This window comes from Argopecten irradians, chromosome 8 (genome assembly GCF_041381155.1).
Source record: "Argopecten irradians isolate NY chromosome 8, Ai_NY, whole genome shotgun sequence".
NCBI classification, from domain to species: domain Eukaryota; kingdom Metazoa; phylum Mollusca; class Bivalvia; order Pectinida; family Pectinidae; genus Argopecten; species Argopecten irradians.
The window spans coordinates 38036953-38050544 of NC_091141.1; the positions used below are offsets into that span (position 1 = coordinate 38036953).

Here is a 13592-nt window from a genome sequence, read left to right on the forward strand (position 1 = left end):
TCCAGATGAAGTGTTAAATTTATTAGTTTGATTTCATTAATCTCGTCAGCTTTGAATGATAGAAATAAACTAATTTAAAGATTAAATATTATAAGAGACGGGTTCAAAACAGTTTAATACTCACGATCGTTACATTTTATTCCAGGAATAAACTAATTCAAAGATTAAATATTATAAGAGACGGGTTCAAAACAGTTTAATACTCACGATCGTTACATTTTATTCCAGGAATAAACTAATTCAAAGATTAAATTTTATAAGAGACGGGTTCAATACAGTTTAATACTAACGATCGTTACATTTTATTCCAGGAATAAACTAATTAAAAGATTAAATATTATAAGAGACGGGTTCAATACAGTTTAATACTAACGATCGTTACATTTTATTCCAGGAATAAACTAATTTAAAGATTAAATATTATAAGAGACGGGTTCGAAACAGTTTAATACTCACGTCGTTACATTTTATTCCAGGAATAAACTAATTTAAAGATTAAATATTATAAGAGACGGGTTCAATACAGTTTTAATACTCACGATCGTTACATTTTATTCCAGGAATAAACTAATTCAAAGATTAAATATTATAAGAGACGGGTTCTGAGTGAATACAGTTTAATACTCACGATCGATCGTTACATTTTATGGAGGGTTCAAACTGAAAAAATGTTTACGTGTTTGAACTACAAAGGAGTGGTCATCAGAACCATTCTGAGTATGATTCAGTTGTAGTTGAAACAGGTAAACATTTTTCTAGGAATTGAACAAATCTAGTATGTTGTGCTGGACCCCTCTCCTATAAAACGTATTCAGTGGAATTCACGATGGGACCTCTTGTATGCCACTAGGGATCCAAAGATACTTATACCAACACCCCCATTGAAGTGATATATACCAACACCCCCATGAAGTGATATATAGCAACACCCCCATGAAGTGATATATACCAACACCCCCATGAAGTGATGTATACCAACACCCCCATGAAGTGCACATGGCAGTCACCTATTTGAGTAGTGACACTTCATAGAAATACCTTTCTTACTAAAGTTACTCACTTTGAGTTGCTTTTTATATCCTAGGTCAAAGATCAAGGTTTAAATATGATGAATTAGGTATTATGTTTTTAGCTCACCTGGTCCGAAGGACCAAGGTGAGCTTATGCCATACCGTGGCGTCCGGCGTCCGTCGTCCGTCGTCCGTCGTCCGTCCGTCCGTCCGTCCGTCCGTCAACAATCGACTTCTTCTCCATAACCGCTGGTCGGATTTCAACAAAATTTGACTGGTAGCATCCTTATGGGCTACTAACTGAAAATTGTACAAATGATGGGGCTGACCCCCCAGGGGCCTGAGGGGCGGGGCCAAAAGGGGTCAATTTGGCTATTTCCATATAAACGACTTCTTCTCTGAAACCAAGCATGGGATAGCACCCATAATGCAATGGTAGCATCCTTATAGGGTGGGGATTCAAAATTGTACAAATGATGGGCTGACCCCCCAGGGGCCTGAGGGGCGGGGCCAAAAGGGGTCAATTTGGCTATTTCCATATAAAATACTTCTTCTCTGAAACCAAGCATGGGATAGCATCCATAATGCAATGGTAGCATCCTTATAGGGTGGGGATTCAAAATTGTACAAATGATGGGGCTGACCCCCCGGGGGCCTGAGGGGCGGGGCCAAAAGGGGTCAATTTGGCTATTTCCATATAAACGACTTCTTCTCTGAAACCAAGCATGGGATAGCATCCATAATGCAATGGTAGCATCCTTATAGGGTGGGGATTCAAAATTGTACAAATGATGTGGCTGACCCCCGGGGGCCTGAGGGGCGGGGTCAAAATGGGGTCAATTTGGCGGGTACTGACCACTGGTCAGTGTGTATCATCCAGGTACTCTGCTTTCCTCCTGGACCACCACCTAATCCTGGCACATCCTTAAAATACTCTGACTTATCAGGACAATTTGTTTGCAGCCCGTCTCATTTTAAATTGATTTATATAATCTTTATCAAATGCATATATAGAATATATGAAAGCAATTTTTGTATCAGGTCTTAATGGGACCAGTTAAACACCCCTTTCAATTATCTCAATTTTTTAAGCACCTTGAAAGTGTTTAGGGTTCTTATTGTATAGAATATGGTATGTGTTTTTAAGATTTTATCTTGATATTGGCTTGGTCTTTCATATATTATTTATATGTGTTGCTGGGTTTTTATCACAAGTCTGATAACATTTTTATTGCAATTTTGCCTCCCAGCAAGTTTTCATAAATATCTGTAAATTTCATTAAGCAATTCTCTAATTCCACTAGGGAGTTTGATACTGACGAAATAAAATTACCTAACCATTGATAACTTCAATTAGATTATCTGGTTCTCTGTCTGGAAATTGAATTATAAAACAGTATTCAAGATAGTAAATGGAAAGTCAAATCATAAAGAAACACTCTATTTGGTGCAAACATTGAAATCATCGCCCCAGGTAGAGAAATGTGGCGTTTTTATACACAAAACTACAGCAAGTAACGACAAAAAAGAGAACAATTCCAGATGAAGTGTTAAATTTATTAGTTTGATTTCATTAATCTCGTCAGCTTTGAATGATAGGAATAAACTAATTCAAAGATTAAATATTATAAGAGACGGGTTCAATACAGTTTAATACTAACGATCGTTACATTTTATTCCAGGAATAAATTAATTCAAAGATTAAATATTATAAGAGACGGGTTCAAAACAGTTTAATACTCACGATCGTTACATTTTATTCCAGGAATAAACTAATTCAAAGATTAAATATTATAAGAGACGGGTTCAAAACAGTTTAATACTCACGATCGTTACATTTTATTCCAGGAATAAACTAATTCAAAGATTAAATATTATAAGAGACGGGTTCAATACAGTTTAATACTCACGATCGTTACATTTTATTCCAGGAATAAACTAATTCAAAGATTAAATATTATAAGAGACGGGTTCAAAACAGTTTAATACTCACAATCGTTACATTTTATTCCAGGAATAAACTAATTAAAAGATTAAATATTATAAGAGACGGGTTATACAGTTATACTCACGATCGACAGGGGATTAATATTTCAAAACAGTTTAATACTCACAATCGTTACATTTTATTCCAGGAATAAACTAATTCAAAGATTAAATATTATAAGAGACGGGTTCAAAACAGTTTAATACTCACAATCGTTACATTTTATTCCAGGAATAAACTAATTAAAAGATTAAATATTATAAGAGACGGGTTCAATACAGTTTAATACTCACAATCGTTTTAATCCGAAAAAATGTTTACGTGTTTGAACTACAAAGGAGTGGTCATCAGAACCATTCTGAGTATGATTCAGTTGTAGTTGAAACAGGTAAACATTTTTCTAGGAATTGAACAAATCTATTGTTGTGCTGGGCCTCCTATAAAACGTATTCAGTGGAATTCACGATGGGACCTCTTGTATGCCACTAGGGATCCAAAGATACTTGATTTAGAAACTTATACCAACACCCCCATGAAGTGATATATACCAACACCCCCATGAAGTGATATATAGCAACACCCCCATGAAGTGATATATACCAACACCCCCATGAAGAGATATATACCAACACCCCCATGAAGTGCACATATTTGAGTAGTGACACTTCATAGAAATACCTTTCTTACTAAAGTTACTCACTTTGAGTTGCTTTTTATATCCTAGGTCAAAGATGAAGGTTTAAATATGATGAATTAGGTATTATGTTTTTATTAATCGTAAGTAAGTAAACATCAATTTTTGTTTTCCAGATGAACACAGTCGGGTGATACTACCAGACAGTGAGTGGGACCCTCTGTCTTCATACATCAATGCAAACTACATCAGGGTAAGTTCAAGGTCACTGCTGGGGTCAAGTTAAAGGTAACTGATCAGGGTTCTTCAAGATCAAGGTCACTGTTGAGATCAAGTTTAATATAACTGATCAGGGTACATACTTCAAGGAAAAGGTCACTAATGAGGTCAAGTTCAAGATAACTGATCAGGATACTTCAAGATCAAGATCAAGGCCACTGCTGTGTTTAAGTTCAAAGTAACTGATTATGGTATTTTGATGTCAAGGTCACTAAAGAAGTCAAGGTAACTGATTAGAATACCCCAAGGTCAAGCTTTCCATGTTAGGATAGTCAATTTTAAGCTGATGTCTTTAATGTTCAAGTCAGTATGAGTCATTAATTGGGAGCGATATGTTGGTTGAAAATGAAAAAAAAAAAAAAAAAAAAAAAAAAGATTAAAAAATCACTTAAGGGATTTTTGATAGTTCGCTGAAATTTCAGCTGCATATTGTATTACTAATTATTTTAAGTCGGTTATTGTTCTGAAACACTGATCTCCATCTTAATATTGGTATAGTAAGATTCATAAATGACCTTTGACCCTAACTAAATCTTCCTTTGATCCATCCTCTGTCACCTCACTGGGCATAACTGTTGCTGTTTAGGAAATGGATGACACAGTATATTTATTTTGGTTGTGTGTTACCACAGGGATATGTCTGATGATACAGTATATTTATTTTGGTTGTGTGTTACCACAGGGATATGTCTGATGACACAGTATATTTATTTTGGTTGTGTGTTACCACAGGGATATGACAGTTGATACAGTATATTTATTTTGGTTGTGTGTTACCACAGGGATATGACGGATGATACAGTATATTTATTTTGGTTGTGTGTTACCACAGGGATATGACGGATGATACAGTATATTTATTTTGGTTGTGTGTTACCACAGGGATATGACATATGATACAGTATATGGGTCAAGGAAGTGTAATATCAATGGTTGTTTTCCATATAACACTGGACCCTTATAGACATATGTCTGATGATACAGTATATTTATTTTGGTTGTGATTTACCACAGGGATATGACGGAGAGCCTCACGCTTATGTGGCTACTCAAGGCCCTATGTCACACACAATTGTGGACTTTTGGAGGATGGTCTGGGCAGAGAAGGCACCAATCATCGTCATGATCACAAAACTCAAGGAAAAGGGACGAGTAAGTAGATGGACTGACAAAATGGATGTGTAAGATTGATTGTGAGTTTTAGTGGCATTATTTTTAGTTCACAAAAATGGTGAGTTAAAATTATCAATTTCTAGAATTGTATAATTCGTGTTATTTTATTTATTTATTTTTTGTTTTTGCTTTATTTATTTTTTTGTAGCCAAAATGCGAAAGTTACTTACCAGAGGATTATTCATCGGCAACATTTGGTGACATAGATGTGAAAGTGGACAGAGTTGTCAACCGACACGGCTACTCTCTACGACATCTCCTACTCCGGGTAAATTCACCTATATTCCAGTGCGACTAATTTGTGGACAAAAACCTAAATTCAGATGATGTTTTGAAATTAAAAAAGTTGTGATTCACATTTAGTTGTTGGTATTTCTCACTGGTTTAGTATTGTCTTACATTCAAATAATCACTAAACAAATGTGTTAAAAAGATAAAATATGCATTTGAAATATAATAAATATTCTTAGAGATTTGTTATAACATATTTCACTGTATGTTTTATTAACCTTCTCCGTAAAAGGTCCATCATAGATAAATATACCAGAGATTTGTTATAACATATTTTACTGTACCAGGCTAACTCATATTTACTTTCCAACTCTACAGAGTAATGGGGAGATACAACATGTTCTCCACTACTGGTATACGGCCTGGCCCGACCACAAGCCTCCCACATCTCCCACAATGCTCCTGGAACTGATAAAGGAAGTGGAACAACGCCGTCACCATCACGACGGTATTCGCACAAAGGGACCAGTCATTGTACACTGCAGGTAACACAGGAACATGTTTCATAAATTTTACAATAAGGGATATGTCTCGTAAATATTACAACACAGTAACCTGAAATCTAGATGTTATCTAGAATAGAATTAAATTGATTACATGTTCCTGGTCAAGAAAGTGTCAGTTACCCTCTTGTGATAAACTGAATTCATACTTACCATGCATTCCATTTGCGGGTTCATACTAGTTGCACCAGTATAGATCTGTTGTATATGTAATGGAACCCGCTGTGCCAAATCAAACTAATACAAATGGTTTGTTTATTGAAGCATACCATTTGGATCCAAGATTTATATATATTTCAACTCACCTACTTTTCGGTATTGCTTTTTATATCGGTTACTTAAAGATAGACAAAAATCAGTTTTTGAATTTAAAGTCTATCTTTCATATGGGTGCTGCCATATAAAAAAAAATGCGTTCCATTAGGCGGTGCTATATCAATTCAGTACAACTGGTACAAATCTGCCAAAGGAATGCGTAGTATGTATAACTTTTTAACCAGTGTCATAAAGAATTGACTTTGCTGCAATAAGCTAGGTCAAGTTATTCATAAGCAATCAACCTTTCTTACAATAAGCTAGCTCAAGTTATTCCTAAGCAATCAACCTTTCTTACAATAAGCTAGCTCAAGTTATTCATAAGCAATCAACCTTTCTTACAATAAGCTAGCTCAAGTTATTCCTAAGCAATCAACCTTTCTTACAATAAGCTAGCTCAAAGTTATTCCTAAGCAATCAACCTTCTTACAATAAACTGAAGTCTTATTTAAACCTACTGATATAACAGCAGTAAGTAATATGAGGATGACATTTGTTTTAGTGCTGGTATTGGGAGGACGGGATGTTTTATTGCTATAAGTATCGGCATTCGACAGTTACGAGAGGAACATTCGGTAGACGCCCTGGGTACAGTTTGTACAATGAGGATAGACAGGTTGGTATATTGTAATTAGAACGAATATTCGTACCCGGCCTACTATACCTTTCGACCGGGTACGAATTGGTCCCTGTGTGTTGTAGTGGAGCAGCGCCTCCGAAAATCACTCGGGCACAATTTTCTATACTTTGTTGTAGGTTTCCGATTAATTTATGCGTATACAGGCATTTACATAATGCTGTTTTCCTAAACAAACATAACTATCTTAATATCTACCGTACCGCTCACAAGACGTCAAATTCCTAATTTGACGACTTCCGGTATAAATTCTCTTCAGAAAGGCCTTCATATGTATATGTAAAAAATATAATGTCTAGCTGAGAATTTGATATTTTATACGGTTCAGTTTTATTGTCTAGTAGGTAAGCGATTTAAAACAAATAAGATAAAAAGTATGCAAACGTTTTAATGATGATGTGCATTACCATTACTTTGCTCCATTAGCAGTAATAGGCACCAGTTGTAGCTCTTAAGACGACATCATTATCTGTCTAAAAGTCTTTTAAGCTACAATATTGCAGCTATATTGTTATCACAGATCTAAACAAAAAGAATTTTTACGGTTACTAAGTAATTAGGATACTGCAAATACTGTATACTTATTTTAGTGGTTTTTCGTACAGTCTTTGAAACGCTAATTCATATACAGTGCTAAAATTTAGAGAGGGAATTTCCAGTATTGAACCACAGAATTCCGCTATTTAATATCCATGCTAAAAAAATTCAAAATAAAATGCTGCTTTCTTCCTTGGTGTATGGCTGCCAAATGTCTCCATTGTTGAATTAAATAGTTTTGAGTTTAATTCATTCACCCCTGAAAAATCATAATGAACTGCCCCATTGTTTGAAATAGAAGAGTTCAAATGTGCCTGAAGGGGTAAAGAATTGGTTAAGCATAAAGATGAGCAGGCACACTTTGGCCTAATTTGCATTTGCCAAGTTTTTATGCTTTTGTTATGAAATGGGGAGAAAGCAATGTCTGTACAATTCCTATGGCGCGTTTTTAAATTATTAATCAAGTTATCGACCAAGCATGTCAATAAGACTGTATATTGGAAATGTGATTTTGATTTAGTTCACGGTGGGATTTTTCATGGAAACAGAATAGATATTATCAAATCTTCATATTTTATGACCAATATTGAGAGATAAAAAATAAATCTTGCCAATATTTGGATTTTTGTCACCTTGGGGGATGATTTAGGTAGTGATGTCTTTTATGGGAGTCAATTGTGTAAGATTAAAAAATGCTAATATGAAGAAATAGGTCATTTTGGAGATCCTTTTGATGATGCTTCGTGTGTCGACTCTAAAATTTCCTCATTACCTTGCAAAAAATTGCAGATTTTATGATTAACCTTAAAATTATGCGTAAGACGCAATTTTGATCCTTCCAACACTCAATATACTGTATTCGACCCAATAAGTGTCCAAGGTGATCAAAGAATGAAGGGACGATAGATAGGACCAAATTATTAACATTTCACAAAAGTATGGCACTGATTAAGCTGTTACTCAAATTATAATAGAAATAATATACAGGAATCATAACTGTTTTCATAGTTTCTGTATTTAAGTCAATGTAATAGAATATTTTAATGAAGCCTCAAAAAGGGACCGGGCGCTTATAAATAGGGACCGGGGCGCTTATTGAGTTAAATGTGATAAGTTAGTATACTGGTACATGTTATAATGTTTATATACATTTTTCTTACAGGGGCGGAATGATCCAAACACATGAACAATATGACTTTGTGCATCAAGCTTTATACGAATATGAGAAACAATTAGAGGAACCAATTGGGAATATGGTGGGAGACTGACCGTAATAATGACCTCTAGGCACTGACCACATGTGATATAGACAGTCAGTAGGGAAAGGGCTGACCGTCAGAATCTACTGACCACTAAGATAGGGACATCAGCCTAATTTCATCAGGATTCAACTCGGTCACCACCTCCAAAAATGTACTTTTAATTACTGACTTCTAAACTAATTAAGGAATTAAGCCTTATTTCACCAGGATTCAGCTCAAAGCCAACAGTCCTCTAAAATTGTACCTTAATACTGACAACCGTACTTAACTATGGAAATAACAGCCTGAATCTTCTTCAGGATTCAAGTCAAATGGCAATATACAATTTCCCCAAAAACTACATCTTACATTCTGATTAATCATAGTTACTTCCCTTTGTTTCATTGTGTCGATACTGATGGAAATGAATAAAGGGAAGTAACTCTGATGGAACAGAATGGGGTTCTTTGGATTGAAAATATGCAAATAATTTAATTCCAATTGATGCCATTTTGGAATTTTTTCTAGTTTTATCAGATTATTACCATAAGAATCCGTACTACCCTGAAGATTTTAAAGATTGAAAAAAAAAGTGCAAAAATTTTACCGTGACATTTTGAAGCTTTTGGCTCTCAAAGATTCAAAAATACTTAAATATATTTATAATAGTCAAGAAATCAATATATGAACTATTCTAATTAAAAAATAAATCCTGAATTAGTTCAAAGTTACAAAGAACATATAAAGTGCAATGTGATTTTGAAAGAAGATTATGTATAGAATATTTTTACAGTTGTTGTGTACTTTGTATTTGTTAAAGGTGACCATTCAGTGTTCGTTACAAATATTACACTGCTTTTTGTGATACTTAACTCATTTACCCCTGAAATTTCATAATGGACTGGTCTAGTCTTTGATTTGGAAGAGCCTAAATCTGTCTACAGGGATGGATGAGTTAAAGCTGCAGAGAATTTCACCATTAACCAGCTTAAAGTGTTAATAATGAATTAAGTTAAAGAGGATAATGATGCTACATTCATTTTTTTTTAAATTACATGTTGTTCAAAGCAATGTGTTGAAAGGCCAACTTTACTCGTGCTCAGAAATCTTGACTTCGAGATTTTGACTTATACATAAAGTTTAGTCCGAGTTTCCTCTGACCCTGGTGCCAGACTTAGACATTCTTGAACAAAGCTGTTTGATGTCACATGGATAATTGTAACAGTCATTAAACTTCAGAATCACAAAACGTCACAAGTCATCCCAAAATTTTTCGAAAAACTTCAATTTCATTCTTCATGTCTTTGTGATAAGCTACCATTGGTCCACTATCATAAATGGTTTATTTTTTTTTTTCAAGATTAGGTCCTGCTGCAGCAGCTGTGTTGACATTGTACTACAGTTATACCAGATTATGTTTTGCCCATTTTTCTGTTGTAAGGTGAAATTATTTGTTGTTGTTTTGTATGTTGGACACAGCCTTTATTATCAAATTGAATATGTGACCTTTACATTTTAAGAAATACTTCTCGCTTTACTTCAAATGTTGTACAAATACATCAAATATACTTTTTAATGATTTTGTGATATTTTTCACCGTTGCTGATTCATGTTTGTGCTAATAACAAAACAGTTATTAACCTTTATGTAAGTTAAGATGAGGAATTGTTAACCTTTGGCGTTTAAGAAAATAACCTTTCTCAGGTCAACAATTCCTCATATTATTCTAACAAAGGCAGAAGTTGAATAACAATTCCTCATATTATTCTAACAAAGGCAGAAGTTGAATAATCTGTATCAATTAATTGAATTAACTCTACTTTTACAAACGATCATCATTTCAAGTGTTACATTAAAGCATTATGATGTTTAGGATTTATTTGGATATAGTTTTCTCTATCCTAGACCTCAGACTTTGAGTCACTTTTAAATATAGATCTAAGACAGTGAAGATGTTTTGGGTTTAACAAAGATTTACATTGTTAGCAAAATACTGAAATATCCTCAAAAGTGAAATGGTATTTTCCATAAAGAATGCATTTGTAATGAATATAAATACTGAAAAATTTACAATAAATTATTCATTTATCAAAATGTACTTATTCTATATCTGATCTCAATTCTATCAGTACATGTATATCACCATGTTCTTGATTTTGACTTCAATGTAGTTATGTATACAAAATCTTCAGTTGGAGAAGACACAAAATGAAATCTGTGTAGAAATCAGATTATGAGAAATGTGGATTGAAAAGACTTTGTTGTACAGATATAAAGATTTGGTTGTGTTGTTTAGAAACTTGTACCATGGCAATTAAGTGTGCATTTAAGATATATTCCCAAGTTTTAGTGAAAGAGTTTCCAGATTTCCCAGAGGAAAACAACCAGCCTACTGCAAATACTGTTAACTGTACAACTATAATGTCTAAAGCGGATATCATCAGGTTTGCATTTCTATGATTAAGATTTAAATTTCATGCAGTGAAGCTGGAAAAAACAGTTTTGGATTTAGATAAGGGCCGTTTTTGAAGTTTCCTTGTACATGTACCTGAAAACTTCCCTAGCGCTAAAGTCTCCAACTCAAGACTTGTAAATGAAGGTCTCTAAATTTAGGATATTATATGCCTTATTCACTCTTTCAAGTCCTCAAATCTTCAATATTGATCTTAACTGGAAGTTTTGTTGAAAGTTAAGTTAATGAGACTTTCACTTCATACAGTAAAGCATGGTTATAAGGAACCTTTGGGGACCGACCAAATCACAATTATATAAGGATAGTTTGTTGTTACATGTTACACATATCTTACAAAAACTTTAACAAAAAGTGAAATTACTACGTCGTTATAAGCATAAAAATTTGATGTAAGCGAGTTCCTTATAAATGTGTTTTACTGTATTCCGTCATATTACAGAGTTGCCTCCCTTGCAGGTAGGAATCCATTGTGACTTCATTATTGTGTAAGCGAAAATCACGTCGTTATCTCTGGAAAGTATGACGTTACAATGAATACCTACCCGCAAGGGCAGCTAACTCTGTAATATGCAAATACAGAATGTATCTTCTTAATATCTAGTCCCTTCAAAATTGCACTGTTTTTACCACCGAGATACCAAGTGTTGTTGGTATTTCCAATTTAAAATCCTTGATGTGATTCATTGTGTCACATGTTGATCATGTGACTATTGTTTAATCATGTGATATGTATTTTTTTGTACCATTGTTACTAACATTGTGTTCAGCATCCATTGGTGAAGTTTATTATTCTCCATTGTATCTTTAGTCAATTGTTATAGTTTTATTGTTTTCATTATTTTCCATGCTAAACAATTTTATTTTTCCCAATAATGCAGCTATTTTATTTTGTTCTCCAATTTTATCTAAATAGCCGAGTCTTTGATATTTCTTTCTCATCTTTATTTTGAGGAATAAAACAGGCCTTTTCAACAGATTTTTGTTTTGTTTTTCACAGCTAAGATTTTCTGAAAATATTATCCACTGTAATATTGATTTGCTGTAATTGAAGATCTTAGTTCTGTTATATCATTTTCATTGTATCTTCAACTTGTTTAAATTTTAGAGTGTTAAATCATTTTATTTTCGTGGGATACATATTGTCGTGCGTTTTTGCAAGAGAGAGTTCACATCGCAAATAAAGATGTTTCCAGAATAATTGTTTAAAACAAATTACAAACTATGGAGACTATACAATCCTTAATTGCAAATTAACATATTCACTAATAGAAATAACAATGACGCAAAATCCAGTATACACAAAAATAAGGTGGTTTACACAAGACAATTTGTACCGTATTTGACCCAATAAGCATCCAGGCCGCATAAAAAAAATGAAGCAAATAAGGGGGCGCGTAATAGAAACAAATTTGGACTAGCCTTTCATAAAGTTATTTTACAAAGTAAGCCATAAATTTATTTGCAGAAGAAAGAAATTAGTAAGGAAACCAACAAAATTTTCATATTTTCAGTCTGCATTTAATTTGAAGTAAGTGAAATTGAAGCCTGAAAAGGGGGGGGGAGAGGCTATAGGGATGGGGGGCATTTATTGGGTCGAATATGGTATGTTTAAGCAGATTACCATAAACATGTTATACTTGTACATATCAATGCTAACCAGTGGTCTATTAGAAAAGATAAGTTTTATTATCAAAATATTTGTTCTGCAGAGTTATCTCCTCCTTTGAAGATTCCGTTTCACAACAGATGGTAAACCTAGGAGTTTGCTTTTGTTACATTCTCCATTTTTAAATATAGTATGATAATAAATACTCATGGTGTTTATTTCTGAAAGTAGAATTTAGTTTTATACAAAACTTCTGATAACGGTATTTATAGTTTTACACAAAAATGACGATGGTAGGATAATAACGTTTACACAAAAATCTGATACATTGTAGTGGAATAAAGTTTTACACAAAAATGATATTTTCACATTTTTATGCTCTTTTGTTTCCCTGCTAGCTGCAGTGATCAACATCGTTAGTGATCTGTACCTCATGTCTGTCCAAGCTATGGTAACCATGACGATATGACTATTTCTCGTTGATCTTTAAGTTTATTCCATTTAGGTGTTGTTTTTGTTTTGTTGACGTTTTCAGTTCATGTATAATAAAAAGAGGAAAAATATTTGAAAATATGTTGTTCTCTTATCTTTGAAGCTTGTGCCAATTAAAAACAAACTATTAGTTTAAAGTTGTATTTCTTGTAAACTATTTGTGAAGCTATTTTAAACATCTACACGTTAAAATTCAATATTTTAATTAAATTGTTTAATAACTTTGTGAATACGAATTTTACAAAAGTCGGTAAATATTGGAAGTTTAAAACATAGAGAGACGAAAAAAAATATGTAGAACACTGTAAATACTTTTTCTATGCCAAAAATACAGCAAGTCGCAGACCATACAACTTTAAACAATAAAACATATGGGCCAGTGAAGCCATAGTTGATCCACAGGTGTAGCAATAG

The 13592-nt window shown here is 33.6% G+C and overlaps 1 protein-coding gene across 3 annotated transcripts in view; it reads left to right on the plus strand.

Annotated features, from left to right (window-relative positions):
• LOC138330293 (tyrosine-protein phosphatase non-receptor type 5-like) overlaps positions 1 to 13257 on the plus strand; it is a 58097-nt gene extending 44840 nt beyond the window's left edge. The window contains exons 10-16 of one of the 3 annotated variants that reach the window (XR_011209551.1): positions 3808 to 3884; positions 4925 to 5062; positions 5232 to 5351; positions 5693 to 5859; positions 6695 to 6808; positions 8529 to 8779; positions 9968 to 13257. Coding sequence is in view for 1 of the 3 variants with exons in the window: in XM_069277790.1 (XP_069133891.1) it covers positions 3808 to 3884; positions 4925 to 5062; positions 5232 to 5351; positions 5693 to 5859; positions 6695 to 6808; positions 8529 to 8634 (722 nt within the window). In the remaining 2 variants the exon portion in view is untranslated. Of the gene's footprint in view, positions 1 to 3807; positions 3885 to 4924; positions 5063 to 5231; positions 5352 to 5692; positions 5860 to 6694; positions 6809 to 8528 lie in introns of all 3 variants that reach the window. The other 2 variants (XR_011209552.1, XM_069277790.1) reach the window with 2 other exon arrangements.
• The last annotated feature ends 335 nt before the right edge of the window (positions 13258 to 13592 follow it).